This window comes from Aphelocoma coerulescens, chromosome 3 (assembly GCF_041296385.1).
Source record: "Aphelocoma coerulescens isolate FSJ_1873_10779 chromosome 3, UR_Acoe_1.0, whole genome shotgun sequence".
NCBI lineage: Eukaryota > Metazoa > Chordata > Aves > Passeriformes > Corvidae > Aphelocoma > Aphelocoma coerulescens.
In genome coordinates this window covers 106,641,392-106,664,674 of record NC_091016.1, presented here as the reverse complement: position 1 = coordinate 106,664,674, position 23,283 = coordinate 106,641,392, and the positions used below count along the sequence as shown (strand labels likewise).

Here is a 23,283-nt window from a genome sequence, read left to right as displayed (position 1 = left end):
CCCCAGGCTTCTGATTTTTCCTGGACATGAACATTTGCTGAGTCTCTTTCCAGCAAGCCAAAGTGTTTACATCCTTATAGGATAAGACTTCACTTGCAAAAAAGATCAATTTATAAAGGTGATATTTAAAATCTGTATCACACAATCTAAACATTTAGAGTTGCTTGTCTTTCTGGTGAAGTTTATGTATGAAAAGAAGTTAGTATTTTAAATACTTGTGTGTATGTGTGTGTCTGTATATTTATATATACACATGCTGTACATAATCTGTGTGTGTATATATATACAGTAAAAGGGAAATAACTGAGCTAAGTTGTCTTTATCATTTGTTCCATTTGGATTTGATTAAAAAAACCCAAACCAAAACAAAAATAACTTTAAATGTTTTCTTATTGCAAATGTGGGCAGGGTTTCAAGACAATCCATAGAGATGGTGCAACGAGAGCTGACGGAGCTGGAACAGAATGACTCAAATATTTCCTTTTCCTTCCTTTGCTTATCAGGCTGCCAAATTTAATTTCTTTTTGGTATGGCATTATTACTGCTGCTAATAAGAGTCAAGTGATTCTTTTAAACAGAAAATTGAATGTCTATTACAAATAACAAAGACTCAAAATTTTGAGAAAGAGACATGAAGGAGAGATTAACATGGTCTCTCAGCTTCATGTCTTTTTGTTTAATCTGTATTTACAAAGATAAGCAAAAACTAGGACATTAAAGAGTTTGTGCAGTGCCTGGCAGGGTTTCTTGAAACCATGTGAAAGTTTGTAGAATGAAAAGTGTGAAGTTTTGTACAATGTGTGTCCTCTCTTAGTTTTTTTTCTGAGTTGTTTTTGAGTTTTACTAAGCAAAGCAATGAGCAAATGTTTTTAACTCCAAATTAATTTTACTGCCTGTGACATTTCTTCCTTTTTGTTGTGATCTGTTGTTCTTACTTTCAGATTTTTTATTCTCTTTCCAATTGCCACTCCCTGTATCTCTCGGAAATATTTTCTTTCAGCATTCTTTCCCCTTAAATCACTTATTACAACAGACTGCTCATTGCCTGGCTGGTCTAAAAAAGGAAAAATATTACTTGGTACACAGCGTTACCTTAACTAATGACTGGTTTTGGTAAGCAGGATGATGACTGCTAAGTGTCAAGTTCTTTGTGTTGTGTTAGCCAGACTAGATTTAATAGCATTTTATTAGCCATATTGCTGATGGTTTCCTTTGTTGGAGAAAAAATATAGCATAAATAAGTCCTTTTGTGCTTGACTTATCTCTAGGCAGTGTGAGCATCGTGACTGGGGCAGCATGAAATTCAGTGCAGACTTCTCAAAACAGTTAAATTCAGAGGCTTATAGCCTCTGTCCAAGGTCCACCAAGCAAATACTTCACTTTTCCAGGATTTTGGTTGTCTACTTTGCTATAGAATTTCACTATTTAGTGTCTTGTGGTGGCTTCTATTTAATGAAAAACTATCATGATAATCAGATTAAATCAGTCACCAATATTCAAATCTTTGAAGTGTGTCTAAATGAATGCCTTGTAATGTTTTAAGGATGAGAAGCGAGAGCTTTTTTTCCCAGATTTTCCAAAATATTTTGAAAAATATGTGGGGCAGTGTGTGTTCTGGTGCACAGATAACTCTAGTGGGCTATTCAAAACTCAAATACAAATAAATGCCACGTTACATTGTCTGCTAAGATAAAGTAAAAAGCTAGAGTAGCAGTCTGATGGTGTTACATATGTATATAAAAGTACATGGCCTATCAAAGCAGGATGCCTTTTAAGGGATATTTTGTCAATCTTCGGGGTAATTGCTAATTTGGGTTCGAGAAAAAAGTTTTGGTTTGGTGGCGTTTTGATAAACTCTCCGAGAAATTTTTACAGACATAGACTGAATGAGAAAATTCAGATCTTTGGTAAGGTTCCAAGTCTCCAGTAAAAAGGGCCTAAGCATTTGATTTAAAGTGCCAGTAAAAGGAGATACTTATATCAGGCAAAGAGAACTGCAGAGCTGCAACAGGGCTGTAAGAGCAGTGAGAGCAATTTGATTTTGTGAGTTGGTGGCTTGCTTTGGCCAGATTCAAGGCATTAACTTCCTGATTTAGTTTTATTGCTCTGGGAAATGCTTAAGTAAATGCAATAGCACCTATGTAGGGGGTAAAATCAATAAAAATATTTGCTAGTTAGACTTTTATGTATAGCTAAAGCATATTAATTTGTAGATTGAAGACTTAATTGTTAAGTGTGTAAATAATGGCTACCAGACATTTATTAAAGGTCTGTAAATACCTTTCTTAGTATGGTAAAATCTATACTTTACTGAAACCAATTTTTAAAACTGAAGATATTATTTTTTTCTGACTTTTCTATCAATAATCTAAATCACTTGAAATTTCTAAAATGCTGATACATGTTGAAACATTTTTCTTGAGTCAGTAAACCACAGTTTTGAAAACTTAGCCAGAAAATCCTCTTATCCTCCATTGTGATATGAGTATTTTCTTAGAAGTTTTATACAATGTCAACTTCATGTACTTTCTGGAGTAGATGTTTTCTTTTTGATATCCTCTATTTTACTTCAACAGTTTGGATACATCTTGCATGGGAATAATTGAATATAAGATTTGGAAAGAAAAGAAATATGTAAAAAGAGTCTGGAATCCAGTATTCATTAGAGATTTCCAACTGAACAGTAATTAATTGGCTGAAAGCAACGTTTATTAAAAAAAAATAACAACAAAACAAACCAGCATTCAGTGTCAATCTTTATACTGGTCATATCTGTATAAAAGATATATATCCATCAATAGGTATAAGATAGAACTGTGTTTTGAAGAAATTTCTGGGATTGCCAAACACCTCAGATAGTACAGGGGAAATTTGCTGGTTTTGATGAAGTTGCAATGCGAACAAGTAAAACAGATATAAGAGGTAGGCAAGTAATTTGTGTACAGCCCCCACACTCAGGTTTGTTATGTAGGCCAGTTTTATAACTCCATGGCACGTGTTTATAATCCCTTATTCATCAGAGAAAAAAGTAAGAACAAGCTGGTTTAGTACTCACCATTTAACAATATCAAGTTGAATTCAAATTAGTTTTGTCCTTTCAATATTGGTAAAATTTTGAATTCCCACTGTACATAGAACACAGATTCCTTAGATGAGAGTTTTTCATTATCTTTCATTTACTTTTTTTTTGCCTCTGAATATCCACAAGGATTGCTTTGTAGTAGTGCTAGAATAGAGCAACTACCTGTCTCACATGTCAGACATTGTGACAGAATTTGTATCCTGTTTGGTTGGTTGGTTCTTTAAATAACCTTTATATACTTATTGGCTTTTGCGGGCTGACCTCACTTTAAAAATATCCTTATTTCTCTGAAAGAATATTTCATTTTTCAATCTTCTGGACAGTGTAAACAAAAAATTGCTTTAAAAAGAAGCTTATGATTAGAGTGGAATTAATTTATTTGGTTTTTTTAACATTGAAATTTGGAGATAGTTGGACATGGTGGTAGACCCATAAAATAAATTGGTTTTGCCATCTGGACCCACATGTAAGAAATTTCTGATAGCATCAGGATTTGTAAATCTTGTTGAATGCCTTTGCCGATTTAAAATTTGGGGTGTGTTTTGTTTTGTTTTTTTCTTGATTGGTGTCTCTTTCATTATGTAAATCTGTTGGTTTTAACTGCATAGTGACAAAGCTTCGGTGGGTGGGAAATAAAATGTTGATTCAACTCAGGCTTATCTTTAGCTGTATGGTTTGGACATGGGAAGGACTTGTCCCTCCAGAGACACGAGCAAGTGTACAATCTCTCAGGAGAGATTTCAGCCACTGGACTCCTGTAGTAGCACAACATCTGATGCCTGAGGAAATTTTACCAGTAGAAAGTTTTGCACTTAAGTGCTAAGTACTGGGTTTGTGGCTCGAAGTCTTCAGCCTCTTCAGTTCTTGAAGTGTCTTAAGTATTTGTGGAAATCCCAGCCATGAATTGGCGTTTGTATGCCTTTGGCTCAGAAGGGTATATTTGTACTTCTGACCACTCTTACAGCAATGATAGTTTAGCTGTGGGCCCAGAGGATTCTTTTTCAGTTGAACTTAAAATTTGGTGATTAATATTTCTGGGAAATAATTTTTTCACTGGCTTTTAAGCCAAATATATGACATATATGGCAGTGGTCTTAGTCAAGTGGAATTATACTAATTTATACATTTTCAAGACATGCAGATATGTGGTTTTGAGTAGTAGAAACAGTCTAAGAATCTTTTATTCAAAGATGAAAATTAATTGGTAAATATATCTGCTTATTGAAACTTAAGATTTTTAAAAAATTTTTGGCTGAAAATACTTGTCAAAATTTTTTATCTATTTAGATTGCATATTAAATGAAAATAGTAAGTCTAATGTATTTAAGTAGCTGGTCTATTTAGTATATTAATGCTAGTATATACCTACTTGTTTTATTCCAATTTTCTTTTTTAGTTAACAAAACAGATACCCCTTTGCAGCTAAAAAAAAAACCAAAAAACTCAGAAACACCCTGTGAGTGGTACTTGGCTTTCTTTTGGCTGCTGGGTACCAGCAGTAGTTGCTTATTCCTGCCCGTGGTCTTCGTCATTTCTCAGAGTTAGCTGAAAAATAGGCAAGGGAAGAACATTTGGTTTCACTCGGAGTCATTTCCCTGGTTTGGTGGCCTGTGGTATCTGAGAGAGGGTGGCCTGGGCAGATGGTAGGAGGAGGAGCTGGCTCCTGAGGAAACCTGCTAACCTGCCCCTGGCACCTCACCAAACAGGACCTGCCCTCAGAGAAAACCATAAAAATAAGCTGAATCTGTGATACAGCTTGAAGGGGCAGGTTTGGACACACAGAGAACTCTAAGTGCCCCTTCTTGAGAAAAAGCCCCCTTCCACTTTCCTTCCTTGCCAGGGATGCGAGTTCCACCAGCCCCTGCTCTGTGCTTCCGTGGGCTACTCTACCCACCTGCCAGAGCAAATGTCCTACCTCAGAAATGTCTGCAATTTTAACTTACACAAATTAATTTTTAATTAATGTCCCCTCTGTTGAGTCGTGATGCTAGGTATTAATTATGTGGATACTTTAAACCATCTGATATTCCTTAAAGGCAGGTTTGTACTTAATTTAATATTTTAGAGATAATTCTGGTATTTTCATTCTACTTTGGCAAGAGTAATCAAGTGTTTGAACTTTTTTTTTACATACACACAAGTATGAAAATGTTGTTCTTTATGTTTGAACTGAGGAAAGACCCCTTGAGAATCCACGTTTGCTATTTATTACATGTTACTGGGGCAGTAAGGCTGCTCTCTATGTGGCCCAAATAGTATTTATAGCTAGTTTGTATGGGGTAATAAAAGCAAGAATGTAAGTTGAAAAGTGTTCAAAATAGAAAATCAGATTGAATTATAACTTTTAAAATGTCATTACACTGACTGTGAAGACTGAATAAGGGTAGAATTATTTTTAATTTTTTTCAGAAATGACCTTTTTTCCATTATGAACAACATGGAAGTGCGTAAAAACATTTTTCTGTCTACAGATGTTTCATACTTTTTTCTGGTACCTTCAGTATTGTGTCAATAGGACAGAATAATTACAGAGAGATTTAAAAGAGTGCTTTCTAATAGATTGTTGGCTTAATGCTGCCAGTATTAGAACTGCTAGGAAGAGGGTGCATGACAATGCAAAATAGATGTGATCTCCTGAGGCCACTGGAACTTAAAAATACTGACAAACACACAAGACTAGTAAGATTTACTTTGAAATTTCAGATGCATCCATAATTTCCAGCAATCCAGTCTTCCAAGCTGTTTTTTAAGATGGCCAATCAATTTAATTTAGGTAGAGAAAGAAGAGAAGAAATGTGCAGGGGAAGAAGTTGTAGGCTAGTATTACTTAGTTCAGTTCTACTTTTGCAATGTGAGGTAAGACATGATGGGTATTGATTGAGTCAAGTTATGGAATATAATAAAAATGTATAAAGCATTATGTTTATTTTTAATCTTTTATTATTTTCTTGATGCATTCTGTAAGGTAACTTGTTCCCTAATGAGTAGTAGCTCCAAAACTGTGTTTTGTTTATAATTTTGATATTTGTGGGAGGATGGACATGACCTAAGAAGAAAAGGGAAGCAATAATCCGTTCCCAGACATTCCCTTCCCTGAATGTCATTTGGTTGGGTACTTTAAGGTTGAATGTCTTCTAGTAGCCACTTGCATTACTCTTCACAGGGAGAAAACAACTTCTCCCAAGAGACAGGAACGCCCAGTTGCCTGCCATGGGGCTGTCTGTGCTCATGAGGAGAGATAAATATCCGAGGAGTCCTAAGAGCCCTGTTCCTCTGAGTTTGCTTTGCCAGGAGCAGGAGGAGCTGGAGGCAGTCAGAAAGTAGCTAACTTATCTGCTCTTGCAGCCTGTCATTAACGTCAGGAAGCAGAAAATTCCATTCCAAGAGCTGCAGCTTTTTCATTGAGGTGACCTGGGACTTTCTGTGAAGTGGAAGGAAGAGCTGTTGCTTTGTCTGAAACCAGGAATCCAGCCTGCAGCCAAGTCATAGAGTACCTGAATTTTTGTTGTTACTCTTTGTGCAAGCCAATAGCATTTCCATTTTCATAGTAAAATGTCCTCAGCATTCTACAAGAACAACTATCTATATAAGTTATAACAACTCCTCTAAGTCTGTTGGAACTTATCCCTGTATTGGAAACAAGTGGGAAGTACAAAACAGTTGGAAATATATTCCAACAAAATCTCCCTTATGTAGGGGGAAGAGTGACGCATAGATTTACAATGAATAAAGGCTTTTGAGTCAAATTTAGATGTTATTTTTAGATGCAGTAATTCCTTCAATTTTTCCACATCCTTTGGCTTGATGTTGATCCTGTATTGTGGAACTTCTTTTTGAATTGAAGGAGACAAAATGAGCATTCTTTAGTAAGGTCACTGGCATTTTAGATGCTGCATGTTATTTATTGGCATAATAAATATGATACAAGCTCACGTGCACTGCATCAAGGAGGCTGCCTGCCCCAAGGAAAGAAGTACTTAAACTGCAGTGATGGGGAAACCACACTTTTTAGTTTACCTGTCCAGTTTGTTCCTTCATTCACAGCCCTCACTCTCACCCCTGTTTTCAGCTGTAGGGTCTTTGTTGCAGAGAGTTCAACCCCGCACGGATCCTTGCCCAGCATAAGGGGTACCCAGCTGGGTGCTCCTGTGGGAGAGGTGCTGATGTGTCAGAGTTAGAAGGAAGCTTAAGGCACTCTGGTAAAACACACGTGATTATTTTGTGTTGGTTTTCAATTATGAATATACACACTATTTGCATTCATTTTCCTGACAGTAAAGAGAGAAACAACTAATCTGCTATAGAAAAAAATCAGACTAATAACAGAGTTGCAAGTATTTTTTCCTACCCTCCCCTATTTGAAGTTTTATGATTGCTTTATTTATTGTTAAATCTTACAAGAACTGCTGCAAAAAAAAATATGCATGAACTTCAGTGTTTGGACTATTTTAAGAAAAATGGTCAGTGCTGTTCCTCACTTAAAGCTGTTTGTTTCTGCTGAGCAGAAACTGAAAAACATGCTCAAGCTGAAAGTTGGAAGCAGGATGAGACTATCCTATTTTTAACAGTGAATATAGTTAACTACCAGAATGACTAGGCAAATAATTAGGTTTTGCTTGGTCTTGAATCACAGTTTTATATATTTCTCAAAGGCATGGCTCAGCTCTGACAGCAATAATTGCCTTAAGACAGGAATTTCTCTATTATTGTATGACTTGTCTTGTGTGAGAGGTCAGGGATGATAATGTTTCTTTCTGGCTTTCAGTTCTTTCCTCTGAGAATATCAGTATTTCATGGATATAGAGTTTAGAATTAAGCATCCCTGTGAGACAGAGAAATGCAGAAACAGTATTTATTTTACAGAATGGTACATGGGAGGAACAAAAGACTAATTTATGACTGTAGAATAAAAGCAGAATTTCTGTGGGCTTTTCACAGTAGTAATTCACAGGACTGCTAACTTTAAAAGCAAACAAAACTAGTGCATTTGTTTCAGTAGTTCATGCTAAGCCTTAAACTAGTCAGCTTCCTATTTTGATGTCTTCTTTAGCCTACTATAGAGGAGAAACTTAATGTTTTTATTCCAAAGTCCAGTTGAAACTGGATATTCTTAAATATTAAAAAAAGGAAACCAAGAAACAGTTGCATCTCCAACTGTCACTAATCCTCTAAAATATTTCAGTGTATCATAGCTCTCTATACACAGACTGTGCCAAACATTAGATTGATCCAAGACCTTTACTATCGCGGATTTGTGTTAGGACAGCACTCAGACACAACTGTTGTGCTCTATTTTATTGGGCACAGCACAAACACAGGACAAAAAATTAGCCCTTTCCCAAGGTTATTTCTGTGAAAAATAATCAGTAATGAAACGTGGCTGTGCTGTCAACAGCCTTTTCACTGTTTGGTTGTAGCAATAGATCCCCCCGAGAGGAATAAAGACAGATTTTGCATTTTCTTGGTATTTCTCAGACTGCAGAAACAGCAATTGCATCTCTTTGAATTCTATTCATGCTGTTAAAAGGAGCAGGGTTTGGTTGTGTGTGTGGGTTTGGTTTTGTTTGGTGTTTTTTTGTTTTTTTTTTAAGATAGCATGGGAATTAGAAACCATTATAAAATAAAATTTCTAATTTCAAAATAATTTCTGTAGTGGATGGATTTTGGAAGACTCTGAAAGTGGATGAGACAAAGAGCCACAACCATGCCAGGATAAAATTTCCATGTATAATTTTTGACAATTAAGCCTACAGACTTAAAACTTTGGACCAGCAAATCCCACTTGAGTCCTTTCAATGGCACTTTTAATGGCTGGTTGGAAAAATTGGCAACAAGGGCAGCAAAGGGATCTAAAGACTTAGTAAGACAACACTGTATTGCATTTCACTGAGTTAACATTTAAATGTTTTCCTTTCAACTGTAATGGCAAAATTATTGTTAGTTAAAACAAATCCTTAGCTCTTGGAGAAGGATATAGCATAAGCTCTCCATTCACCAAAGCTGTAGCTGATAAAATAGAGTTTTTAAGACATGTGAGCATAAAGTTCCGGTCAACAAATCTTACATATTTGTGCAAATCAAATATTATTTTAATTAGATAATTGATAGCTCATCTACACTTCATTTATACTTTCTGAAGCATGGTTTTATGATCAAGGTGAGTACTGCCAAATGTTCTGCATCCTGTTCTACAGATTTCAATATTTTTGTGGTCCTACCATTTACTTTTGTTACTGAATTTACCGTATACTAAGTATTATTGACTATGATACCCCCTCACCATGTGAGAATAATGTTTTAATTTCTCATCTCAAAATGCAGTGGCTTTTTTTATGTGCTGCATGCTAATGTGCAGATAATAAAAATATTGCAATATAAATCAGAGAAAATAACATATTATATGTAATAATAACACTCGGGAAGAATTAATCCAGAAAATGAATTGCCAAGAAAAAGGAGAATGATATAATTTTGTTTGCAAAAGAAGCTCTAGGGCTAAATCTGAAAAGGAGGCAAAAAGAAAATAATCTTGGTTCCTCTGGTATTCTAGCAAATGTTACACTGTTATAGAGAGGATTACTGTAAGTAGTGCTATATCTGCAAGTAGGGTTTGGTTTTACTTTTTTTAAGTGGTGGCTGTGTCTTTGTTTGTTCAACAAAGTGACACATTTTTTTACAGGGCAGTAGTTAAAGCAGCATTAAAGTGCCATTGACATCATCCAGTTACTCCACTGACTTGATTATATAACCTCTTTTGTGCAATTTTCATGCTCTGCTCTGTTTGAATGTTTTTACTATGCTGATGGCTGTTTTTCATTTCCTGCTGGGATGACCTTGAATAAAAAAAGAATAAGAATAAAGTAGACATAAACAATGTAGTCTTGCTGGCATTTGCAGATCTTTTGTTCTGTATTGAGAAACATAGCAGTTTGGTGGTCAAGATATAGGTTATTTCTGCTGGGTAGTAATTAATCTGCAATGGTTAGAAAAAATTTTGTCTTATTTTATTCTTTTGGATTTAGCAATGGTAAAGTTAACCAGTTATAACAATTCCTACCTTATGAACACATTGGAAAAGTGCTAAACCCGTGATGGTAATTCTCTAACTTAAATTATTGGTTTAACCTATTAAATCTAATAGATCTACAAATCTAGTATTTATCTATTAAATCACTCCTGTCTTTTTTTTTTTTTTTTTTAAAGAAAAATGAGATTAGGTAGTTTGCACCTTTTTTGCAGATTCAGTATATATCATACAGCTGAAGCAATTGATATTTTTCCATTTTGTCACTTCTTGTTGCCAATCAGCATTTCATAACTAGCCTTACAGATGAATGAGTGCACTGTGTTTCACATAAACTGTGTTTCACATAAACTGTGTTTCACATAAACATCTTTTCCAGACTGTTTATATCTCTTAATATCAGAAAGTTATGACAATGAGAATTCCATAATTTTAAAGTAGCTTGCTGTCCTGGGGTGACTTTATGATGTGTATCCCCTATCGCTGCTCTATGCCCAGAAATTATTTCTGCCACTGCCTCCTTTTACTTTGTCAGATTAAAGTAATGAATATCATATTATCATACCCTTTACAATTGCTTATAGAGGAAGAGGTTTAGCTTTAAATAGTTTTCACTGGAGCTTTTAAAAGCATCTACCTTTGCAGCAGAGGTTGGACATTTGAGAACCTGTCCATTTAAAAAATACTTAAGACAGTATTGTTCTTTCAGATATTTCCATTTTGCTGCTGAGGTGATTTTGCTTAGCTGAGGGAATATCTCTAAAGTTCATTCATGTCCTAAATCAATGCTGAAGTACTGGTTAACCCTTGAAACAAGGTAATGAGATACTTACCTTCACTGCTAATAAAAATCAGGATTTGGTTTCATTGGTAAATGCTTTAGTATTTTGCTTTTAAATGAAGACTGATAATAAAAGTCATCAATGCCTCAACATGACATTTGAAGTGGATTTCATCCAAATTGCCTTTGTCTTGTCTAAAACTAACAGATACACGAATATTTTCAATTTAAAGTATGAAATTAGATGCTTTCAATATGACAGGCTAATAAAAATGCAGCTCTTCTAAACTTGAGTTTAAATACATTGTTCTAGTTTGCCAGTGGTAAATCTGATGCGTTTGCTTTATTCTGTATTGACAAATACTGGTTTTGGAGACACTCCTAGGATATAGGGGTTTTAAAAATTATTTTTGTTTCACTGACTTTCCTTCTCATGTAGTGTTTCTTAGCATGAATGTGTGAATGTGATTTTTAATCTATGATACCTGGGAGCAGTATGCTGGTCAATATATTTGCCTAGAACAAATATAACAAGTGTAAGTGCAACTTGGTGTTTAGGTTGTTCTGTTTGCATCTAATATTAAGCAAACTAAGAGGATATTTTCATTTTTGGACTAGAAAAACTTAGATGCTGGGAGATTAACAAATTGTTAAAGGGATCTTCTAAAGTTGTGAAGTCAAGGTGATATGAAATAGTAGGTCTAACCAAAAAGTATTAAGTAAGACATAGTTTCATGTAGCAGAATTGGTTGGCGTTAGTACAACTAATGAATGCTTGGTTAGACCAGCTGTGTGTCCTCCTCAGCCTCAACAGTGAAAATAATAACAAATTTATTTAATGTGAGAAGGAAATAGTATCAAAAGTCTATTTTTGCATTTATCTTTTTCAGTATCAGGAGAGGTGCAAACAGAAGATGAAATTGCACATTATGCTTAAAATCTTTCTTTTGACTTTAGAGTTCTCCTGTCAAGCATTTTTTAATAATAGGGAAAAAAGTGTCTAAAGCAAACTAAGTCATCTCCCTTACTTTAGTCTAAGATTTTGGGGCTATGTTGGTGATTCAAGCAGATGAAGTTAGAAGCTCTTTCCTTATACTACATTTTGTAAATTTGATTGTTACACCCAAGCAAATGAGCCTTAAATGAGTTACATTTTGCTTTCATTTCTGTCCTGTAGCTAGGAAGATGGAAATGGATAACCAAGAATCCTTGCAGTTGTGGTACTAGCTTTTAAATCTCTTTAACTGCCTCATTTCTGTGATACGCAGAGAGTTTTTTTGTGAATGCCCTGACATTATGCTTTGCATACATACAATATTTCTCAAGATAAATGTTTTTAATTACATCATCACTTAATACAGTGTTTCTATATCCATGTTTCAATTGGCTAATTATATGTGTATATATAGAGAGAAAGATGACTATGGAAGAAGCAGTAGCATAACATGTTAAATTTTGGTTTTAATTTCTTTATTAAAGATCTTAATATTGTGTCATGATGATTTTTTTTTCTGACACAGATTAAAATTGAAAAAATGGAAGCCATTTTTAATATACTCTCTCTAGCAATGGAGGGATCTCTGGGACATCCTCCAAGCCCTAATAAGTCACAGGGTGTGCAGTTCTCAGGCAGAGATGAGAAGTACATGGCTGGGGTGGAGTAAGCAGAGGAGAAGCCCTGGTGTCTTCCCTGCTGCTGCTCCAGTAGTTCTTCATAAGGAATTTTCACATTTGCCCTGCTTAGGATGACACCTTTTGTAGTAGTTGCTGACTAGTGAATGCTTATTACCTGAGATCAATAGGTTATCATCAGTGGAGTGATGACTGGGGGTGACCAGTTTTGGTGTTGAGTATCCACAATCTGATCCAAAGGTGGCTGCCTTTTGAGGCGCGTGATGAGAGCACGATATGTTCTTCACATCCCTACTTTAAATCCATTTGATTTAGAACAGTTAATGATTTTTCTGAATTTGATGAAGCAACATAATCTTTAGAAGTCAAGCATATACAAAAAGGGATCTGAAATAATGTTATTAAAATACGTGAATTCTAACCTTTTATGAAAGTAACTGAAATTAAAATTCTTACTTTTCACCCTGTATGTTGCTTTGCAATAATTAGAAAAAAAAAAAGAATAAAGGAAAACTGCACTTCAGGCGTTTTATATAAAAAGTTAGAGTTTTACGTTCGAGTGTGGTTTGATCTAAGTAAAAACAATCCCCTCTCTCAAAGAGATTCCTGTATTTCAAACAGAGGGATGTGAAACTTCTTTAATGAATTTTTCTTGTAAGTCGCTTGATGTTTAAGGTCAATGTTGTACTGTTTGCTGTGTACTGTGTGTGACTGTCATGTTATAAATATTTATTAAGGTCTTTAGTTATTCTAAAGGGTTATTTTGTGAACTTGAAATGAATTCATATGTCCTAATATTGCCATACCCCATCAGGATTTGTTAACAGAGAAACCCTATCTTTCATTACTGCTGTCACTGCAAGCTTTAAAGAGGGTGTCCTGCTGTGCCAGGAGGTACCACAGGAACATTGGATCTTATGGGACAGTAATGTTTTTTAATATTTATATATTTAGAAATTTTCACTGTGTTTAATTAGATAAAAATATTGTTACAAGTTAATTTTCAGTGCTGAATTGGAAATAGTTAAGAATGTGCAGTCTAAGGAGGAGAGACAAATGGATGCAGTTAGTTCCAATAAAGAATTTTTTAAGAACAGGATTTATTTTCATCCAGACAAAAAGTATCTGCAGCACATTTCTCATTTGCTTTGTGACAGAAAACATATACAAATATTGTATTTAATTATCTGCCATACATCTGGGTCTTACAGATCTTCGTACAACCCTCTTCAGGCTCCTATGTGCTCTTCAGGCACATAGGAAGCCTGCAAAGCGTGTGTGTGCACACCCTGCTTGGCACATGTCCTGACCCACGGCTGTTTGTAGGGCTGTGGGACCACGGCCATTCCAAGGCACTGGAATGTGAATCTCAAGGGCATCCAATTGCTAAATTGACCGCCTGCTCCCTGGCACGTTCTTGGCCCACGCAGCCTCGCGCTCTGCCGAACATTTCCTGGTCATGCTCCATGGATTAGCACAGAGCAGAGCTCCTGAGTGGAGCCAGGAAAATAACCCTGAGAGTATTCAGGTTACTGGCTATCATGGGCACGTTTTGTTTGTGTTATTCAGGCAAGACATAATGCTTCAAAGTGATGGGCTTAGCTTCTGTGGAAGCCTGTGTGGCTGAAGTGGATTTTTCAACTTGAATTATGTTGTCTAGCTGCAATTTTAAGAAGTAAATATTTTCAGTTTGAAACATAATAAAAGAGACAATCTCACATAGGAGTTTAATGTATTAGATCTTTTTAAAAACCAAATGCATGACATTTATCTTTGGCTTGTTATGCAAAAGTTGTTATATACCCTAAAATCCAATGCCATCATCACAGGTGTTTGCATTTCTTTAATTGGTTCTTTTAATGCCTGAGGTGGCCACCGAAAAACAGAGGCTAGACAAGAATAAGGGAATAAAGGTAGGTATATATTTGAAGGGCCTTCAAGGTACGCCCTGGGGAGTTAAAAGGCTACACTCAAGATGGACCCTGGGTCACAAGTTCTTCACACTTTTATAAGTTTGGTCTATTTGCATATCAGGATTAATTCTCCAATTACAACCCCAGTTAATGATGTAACTATCCTAAGTTTGCCCTCCTCTTCAGAGGCCTTAGTTTACATATTTTGGGGCCTGGGACAATCTAGGTGTCCTTGGAGAGCAAACCTATAGTGGCTTTTTATGTCTAACTAGCATAAGAGAACAGTAGCTAACAGGCAACAAGAAACTTCAGAGTTACACACTAGGCAGTACAGGATTTGAAAAATATAAAAGTTAAAACCTAAGGCATCAGTTTCATTTACTGTTTAGAGGTTAGGAGGGGGGAAAAATGACAGTCAACAACTGGGTGGCCTCCCTCATTCTGCTGTTTTAACCTCCTGGGGCACTCTGGCTGGTCAGTGGGAGTCAGGCTCGCTGAACCCCAAAGCACAGCATCCAGCCAGGATATGTCAGTTTGTAAAAGCAAAATGGGGAGCAATGAAAAAGGTGAAAGAGAAATGAATGGGCAGGAAACAGGCTTTTGTGAATGAAAATCATGTGGCATGGTTGGGCCGGAACTAGTCAGAAAAAAAGGGTCAAGAAACCTCATCATGCTGATTGATGGCACATTATTTTAGTAACACCAAATGCCTTTGAAGATCTGCTTCATACTGGGCTGCTTGTGCTACCCATACTCATTTTTCGTCCTTAACACAGTCCTCATTCCTGCTCTCCAAGGGGATGTTTCTGGTTGCTGTTGGGCTTTTCCTCTGAGCTCTTCTGTTCCCTGAAATCATTCAGTTATCATAAGCTGGATATAGTGTCTGTATGCTACGGGGCATGACATTTCAAGCCTGAGAAATGGTGCTTCTGATTAGTGTGGAGTGTTTTGGGGTTTTTTTTCTATGACGGTGTGACAATGGTGACTCAGGTTTTTTTTCTTTTTTTTTTTCTTCTACTGAGTCTGATTTTTGCCAATTCTGTTTGATGCTATCTTTCACTTCAATAACCAGTCTTGTGTATCTTTTCCCCTAGCAGTTGAACACGTGGTTTACAGAGATTTCCTCTATTGTTTATATGAATGGCCAATACCACACCCCTTAAACTAATGTATGCAATGTAAATTCTATTTCCTTTATCCACTTGTGTATTATCTCGTTATATAGGGAGATTATGACAGTTTGACAGAGTTTCTTCTTTAGAAATCTACTGTAGTTATGATTTAACTTTTATCTTCTTTATTTGTGAGTCACTTGACTCTTAATTTTGGGGGATTTTGTGCTGAAAATTAATGAAAATACTTTGAATGAACACTGAGAAATGCTACTTCCTTTGAAGAAGAAAATCCTCTGAAAGAATGGACCAAAATCATAATCCTGCACTTAAGTAAGAGTAACATTGTTTTTTTCCTCAAATTTTAATGAAATTGTAGTAGTAACTTTAAACAAAACATATATATTCTTTATAATTTTACTTACAGATACCAAGTGTACTGTGCTCTAGAGAAAACTTGTGTGCTGTGTTTTATTGCATCTCCTTTTTTGCATACCTTTATGTAGAATGAAAATGGATGGGTAGAATTTCAAACTTCAAACTGTGTTCTTTAGGTTTAACAGCTTCATATGAGAAGGGTAATAGTGTTAGGAGTTGAAATAAATACCACTAAATATGGTATTATATGCGGCAATAGTAAAATAATATAAATTACTTTGTTTGGTGTTCCTAATCCCCAGTTATCCTCATGACTGCAGAGTAGATTGGACACATCAAAAGGGGGTTCGTTTTGTTGCTGACCCAGCAGGCTGGCTCCTTCCTTACGTTCATGAAAGTTAAATTTTTATTTATTGTCTTTGTGTCACTGTAGGGAATAGGCTTGCTTTTCATATGGATGAATGCATATTATTTTATAGCTAGAAAAAAATTTTTTAGGAGCTAGATATTGCTACTTGTAATGGTAGTTTGAGGCTTTTGAAAAATAATCAGTTTCCAATATTCCATTCATGAATATTGAATTTTTTGCACTTTTGACTATTTTTAGCAAAACTAAAATGCTGTTTTGGAACACAATAAACTTTCAGGTAATCTAGAAAAAGCTAGAAAAGTAAAGTGGTATGTCATGTCCAATGATTCTTACAGAGGGATCAGCTGTATCTTCTTTCAGTGCAGGATATGACATTCCATGGTTGTTTAGAATATCTTGGGACCTGAGGTTCAGTGACTCAGAGGCAGCATCTCTTTCTCATCAGGGACATACATATATGAATGACACATGAAACATGTGAGTGATGAGCAAAACATAATGCTGTTAAGGTAGAACTAAAGAAGGTGCTTTTGTGAAGAACAAGTTAGCGCTCTGAAAATTTGTGCTTCTAAATCTGGAAATCTTCAATTCGCTGAGTGTTGAGTAAGGGGTCTGTCCAGCATGTCTACAGTCAGTTTAACTAATAATATAATCTAAATAGAATTAGTTTAACTAATTAATAATCTAAATAAGAGATAGCAGTTTGCATCCCTCATTTATTCCAGTCACTGACCAAGTATTTCAGTTGAGTGTAATGCAAACAGAACCACACGTCTAATCCTTTCCTTGCAATGAACAGTAGGCAACATCCTAAACCACTTATGTAGAAAAAGTCCTTCTGAGGCCATTATTCCAGAGCTGAATAAGCCCTGATGGGTGGATTAATGAGGAATGATGTTTAAGTATGCTCTTTATAAAAAGACTTCAGACAACTATACCTCTCATTAATACAGCCTCAGCCAGTTGGGTTGTATGACATTAGGATGCAGCTGGTGTTTTGTCTGCTTTTCTGTATTTCCTTTGACCAAATACCAAATAGCAGAGAGACTTTTGTTAGCATATTACCTGTTAAAATGCAGAGCATATTTATGTTTTGATTGAGACCAGGTTTGGTTCAAAGATTGCAGTTGTGACATGTTGATATCCTACTTTTTGAAAGCAACTGGTAAGTGTGTGTTCTAAGACATGGCATCACAGTCTTTCGGATTTTACTTACTTTCCATTTGCTTCCCTTCTTTTTGCTTACCAGACACTATAAGGCCCCAGTGTCCTTGGTCTGTTGCTAGAGAAGAGGACATACCTGTCCTCTATTGCCCTGCATCTTTTCCCCTGGTGCTGTAGTCCCCATCTCACCTGGGTGCTCTCCCAGGAAACCTGTCCATTTTGCTTATCAGGCAGAAAATTATTTCCTGTTTTTTTTTGGGATTCTTTTGCATGGGTTTATTGTTGGTTCTGACCAGTTGGTTAAACTAATTTTGAGCTGCTGTAATACAATAGCCAGACATGGAGCCAGGGGAGAACAGGAGGTGGTAGAGGTGAGACTGGCACAGCCATGGTGTTTCTCCACATCCCTGCTCCATTTTCCACCTTGCTCCCTGTCCCTGCTCTCTCTGTAACACTTAGCTTGAGAAATCAGTTTCCTTCCTCTTGGAGAAGTTCTCATTTAGCTATAAAGCTAACGGGAAACTGAAGATGGTAGAAACACAGAAAAATTAAGAGACAGTAAAATTAAATAAGGAAATGTCTAGCTTCAGGCAGCTGGGTTTACATGTTTTAAGAGCAAGATAACATAGGGCACTTAAGCCTCCTTACTCAGAACTAAAGAACTGAGTAGCTTAAAAGTCTTGAAACCTGTCTCTTCTTTTCCCTGAGTTTTTTCTGATCCAAATGTTTCTCTATCTGTTTATTTATAATAAGCATTTTTTTCTATGATATTCTTTACAAACAGCTTTTAAAATACAGAGACAATTCAATTTAGTGAAATACTCAACAACCCATTACAAGTTGCTTCACTGTGGAAGAGAATATACTTCATGACCACAGGTTTAACTTAGATACAGCCTTCTGCTGACCACTGAGGTTGGATTTGGTGAATCCTCTTCTTAAACTTGTCAAACAGGATTTGTCTTGCTTTGGTCAAAAGCTGTGATTTATGGACAGAGGCTGGTCAGTCATCACAAAAGACTTGTGCTTAGTTCAGTTTTTCATATGAAAAAATATAGCTTTTTAAATAACATGATTCTTCTTTTTTTTTTTTTTTTTTTTATTCCACAGAGACCTAAGATTTAATAGAATTAAAGAAATCCAGCCTGGAGAGTTTAGACGGCTTAAAAACCTGAACACACTGTAAGTTCTTTTCAACCCTGAGACCCTTTCCCTTTTGACTTAATATGATTAATTTGATAATGTGGCATATTTGCTCACTTTCCACAGGTAAGTAGTTTGAGCTCTAACATTTACACAGGTGAGAGAAGTGGGAGTGAGGACCAAAATATTTGAAGGCAAACCAGGTGTATGTCTATCAAAATAAGAAAGAAAATTATTTGCGTACTAGTATCTTGTTACTATACTTTAATTGAATTTAGTGAAAAATGCAGACCATTACTGTATAATTTTTTTTTGACATCATACTATATTGCTTTGGTGGAATATCACACAATAAACCATGGAGTTACAAAAAAGCTGTTCAAGGGCTCAGATGTGCAAATGTGTTACAGTTATAAAATATTTGACAAACTCTAATGTTTTGAACCTTCCTATTCTAATGTGCTTACCAGGACTGGCAGGAATCAGGAGGGTTTGTTCCTACTGAGCTGCTTTTCATGAAGGTCTTTGTTATAATATATGATTGTGAAGAAAAGTCTTTCAGACAGAGCTTTTACAACCAATAATACAATTAGTATAAGTATTGTCATTTTAACTTTTTATCTCCTCTATCATTTCTTCAGGCATCACTTTTAAAACAAATACATGCATGTTTCTCTTCTTTAATGTATTAGCAGGCACAAGGAGGAATTAAGATAGAAAGTTATTTTGACTTTTAAATGTACATAACTTATGATTGCAAATGTGACTGTTTCCCAGAACACAAGTAGTGTATGAACTGAAATACAGTAGTGATATCAGTGAGCTTTGGATCACTATTTGTCTGCAGGCACATCATGACAAACATACTGACACATCTTGTACTCTATATTCACACCAGAAGAAATTATAGGACTTTCCCCCCAAAAGTATATTGTCCAAATCTGTGCTGCCAAGGTATTCTTACAAACTGTCCCTATTTCCAGTCTCCTTTGATCATACCTCTGTTTGCAGGTCATCCCCAGTTTTGAGTTACAATTTCTGCTAGATATCCAGCTCAAGTTTTAACTATCACTGATCTGATATCCACAAGTCCCAAATAAAAACAGGTTGTATTAAGTTTGAGCTCCCTTCTCTTTGCAAAACTAGTGTATGATGGATGAGTGGAAATCTGTGGATACACAGTTGTGTTCCTGTATAATGTAAAGGACTTGGTACACAAGATACTGCTAAGAAACAGCTGGGAAAAATCACTTTAATGCACCTGCTAGTGACAAATCTTTGTCAATATAATTTTTATCAGTTTCCAACTGATCTGTAGATTTGATGTGGAAGGTTTCCCCTCCCCTTCCCCATTTCATCTACATATCAGATACCTGCAAAAAACAGCATTATTCCACTTCTGGGGTTTTTTTTTGGTTTTTTGTTTGGGTTTGGCTTTTTGTTTATCTTTGTTTCTTTTTTATACTATTTTTTAAATATTTTTTCTTATTTTTTTTTAAATTTTGTCTGTTTTTTTCAGGTTTTCACCTTCAAGGTAGTGGCTGAGCAGCTGTAAGCGTATAACCTTTTTTTTTCTCTAACAGTTACTCTTGGGAGAAAAGCATTTTCTATTTATTACTATATTGCACCTGCTTTTACACTTTTTTTCCCCTAGTGTTTCTTTATGTTAAAACAAATGGTTGTTTATTTCTTTTTGTAGGCTTCTAAACAACAATCAAATCAAAAGAATTCCTAGTGGGGCATTTGAAGATCTTGAAAATCTGAAATATCTGTAAGTTAAATGAGTGTCACGTTCTTCATCACTGTGTAACACCTTCTTCAGTGGGAAGTGAGATGGTGATTACTCCCTGACTCACTATATCAGGAGATAAACTGCGCTGAAAATCTGTGAAATTAATTTATGGGGTGGGGGCAACTGTGTTTCTCTAAGTATTTGCTAATAAAAGACTGATATCTGTAGGCAATAAATTTTAAAGGAATTACAAGTCGCTGTTTTTTATATGCAACTTATAATTTAAAAAGGGATACATCGATAGGTGGAGGAAACCACCTTTTCAATGGTTCACTGAAATCTTCACACAGGTTCTTTTTGCGTTTTGGAAAGTGGTTTAAAACTTGCTTGTCCAAGGGTTGTGTCTGCAGAAGCTTGTAACATATGTAAGCTTATTAGCTATCCCTCCATTTTTCACTGAATTCATAAGTGAAAAATTCAGTCAAACTCAAAATACCAGAGCATGTATATGATTTGCTGTTAGTTCTAGGTCTTCAGTCATCCTGTATATTTTAAGCCTAACTTCTTCCATTTTTAAAAAACATACCAAGAGTATGAATTATATGAGTAAACAAAAGGCATCAAAAGTGTTATTTTTGTCTGCATAATAGACTAAAGCTGCATAGTAAGTTGTCATGGTTTCTCAGCTCTAGTTTCTGGAGTCGACCTTTTGGGGTGTCATTTTAAAAAAGTTCCACTCCATTCTCTTGGAGTATTGATTGATGGTTGCCTGAATGACTGTACAGAAAAAAAAAGGTCACATTGAGATTTCATTGCTTTGGAAACAATTCAGAAGGTGAATTTTCCATGTAGTTTTCATGCATGAAGCCTGAAGAGCTGTAAGGAGGTGGGAGAAGGGTGAAAATCACATATATTTGTGTAGACACATTACCTGTTTTTCCAAGTTGTGCTTGATTACATTTCCTGCTCTCATTTTTATGTGTATTGTCTTTCAGTAATGAAATTGTTTAACCTATACAAAATAGGAGGGAAAAGAATATTGAACAGACTGTTGCCAGTGAATGATTGAAGTCCATGATGATTGTATTTGTTACAAGATATGTTTGTATGATGGTTCTGGTAGTGTAGTACATAAGGTTTTACTAAGTGAGGTTTGCTAAACTTCTTTCCACAGTCAGCAACTGTACAAAGATTTTTCTCGATTCTTATAAGTTATTTATTTTCACATGCTTGCCTTTGCCTAGCTGTAGTAAACCTGAAATAAAGCTCAACTATTCAGTGTGTTCAGTTCAATGAAAGAGCGAAAAGAAATAACTGAACTCTGGTGTTTTCATATATGTGTAGTAATGGTTGTCAGTATTGTTAAGAAGAAGATCTTTTTGCTTTCTTGTTGTTCTCTGGAAAATTTAAATATAATGCTCAGTGTAGTAATTTATTCAACTGCAGAGAGCTCTTTAAAGCTATTGGGTTTTTGCAGAAATAAACTTTAAGGGGTTTTCTGCCTGTTTCAATGGCTGTGATAGAAATGTTTAAATTGTACAGCCTTAAAGTTACAAAATTTCTGGTACTGGTCAGGTTTCAATACAGAAGGCTTAAATGTAACAAATCAATACTGTTCAGCAGTGAAAGTTTCAGCTGAGTGACTGAATGCTAACTGTATTCTGTGAAATGAAGGGGACAAACCAGAACATTTCTTTCCAATAGGATCCACTAAAGTAGAAATTAGGGGAGAGAGAGTGTACAAAGTGAGAAATACTGTTCAGAAGGTACTATTATAAAGTCAAATCATTTGGAAAAATTGAGGTTGAGTATCATCTGGTCCTGTGGATATTTGCAAACCTAACTTGTACTGTCATGTTTCATAGAACTAGATCATTGATCCATGCTGTTACTCGTGTTCTTATGAGAACTTGTACTGGATTGCTTGTGCTTCTGAAAATGTATAATTTGCTGACTAATTTTAAAAATCCTGTCATTTCTCAGTGGCCCTGATTTAGCAAAATGTGAGTATATATAAATATAAAATCTATAACAATTAGTAAACATGCCTTTATAAAACTAAGTAAAAATATTTGCAATTATATATTTATATATAAAATATATAAAGTATAACGCAGCAAATTTGCTTTTTTTTTAAAATCCAGTCTCTTAGAGATAGATATTAAGATCCATTCCTGTATGACTGCTGAAGATCAGCTTTTTTGCTTTTTTCAATTGAAAAATTTTTTCAGCAGGGTCTAAATCAGATTTTCAAATGCTTCTTTGTACTATTCCTTACTGAATTTGAGTTTAGAGTTTTATGAGGAATCTATGTTATCAGAACTATCTGTCTGAAGAACCCATTTTGACAAAGAATAAAGATATTTTCTCAATTTTCTGTGCATTAAAAATATTAATCACTGTTAAAGTTGGTCTTTACATCATAAAATTGTATACATACAATTTTTTAACCTTTTTTTAGGATTTTTTATTATCTTGTTAATCATGTAATTGAAATTTTGACAATTATAAAAGCAGTTTTGTGTGATTTTGCTGTGCTGTTTGTGGTAATAATTTGGTTTTGTATTAATATACTAAAGGTTAAAATAAAGAAATGTTATCATTGTTATGCTGTGAAACTAAGAAGGTACTTTTTTTCCTTTTTCTTTCTTCTTCTCTGCCTTTCTGTCCATCTGTGTTTATTTCCTATCCCTTAGTCTTGGCAATAAGGCTCTTTAGTATGCTTCCCAACCTTATAATATAGATGCAGATAAATTTGTGGAAGCTTGGTAGGATAATCCTTCCTAGGCCTAAAAGTCAACAGTTTATTCTCCAAGAGAGAAGAGTTGGGAATTGAGGGTAGACACATTATTACCATTTCAACATGTAGAATATTAGAGGATTTGGAATCAGAAGTGGAAAAAATGAAGGTAAGGTAAAAGAAATAATCCAGGAGGAGATATAGAAAAATAT

General features: G+C 35.3%; 1 protein-coding gene across 2 annotated transcripts in view; it reads left to right on the top strand.

Moving 5' to 3' along the window:
* Positions 1–23,283, top strand: part of PXDN (peroxidasin) — a 90,637-nt gene that overhangs the window by 13,979 nt on the left and 53,375 nt on the right. For both annotated transcript variants that reach the window (XM_069011513.1, XM_069011512.1), the window contains exons 2-3: positions 18,567–18,638; positions 20,299–20,370. In XM_069011513.1, coding sequence (XP_068867614.1) covers positions 18,567–18,638; positions 20,299–20,370 — 144 coding nt within the window. The remainder of the gene's footprint in view (positions 1–18,566; positions 18,639–20,298; positions 20,371–23,283) is intronic.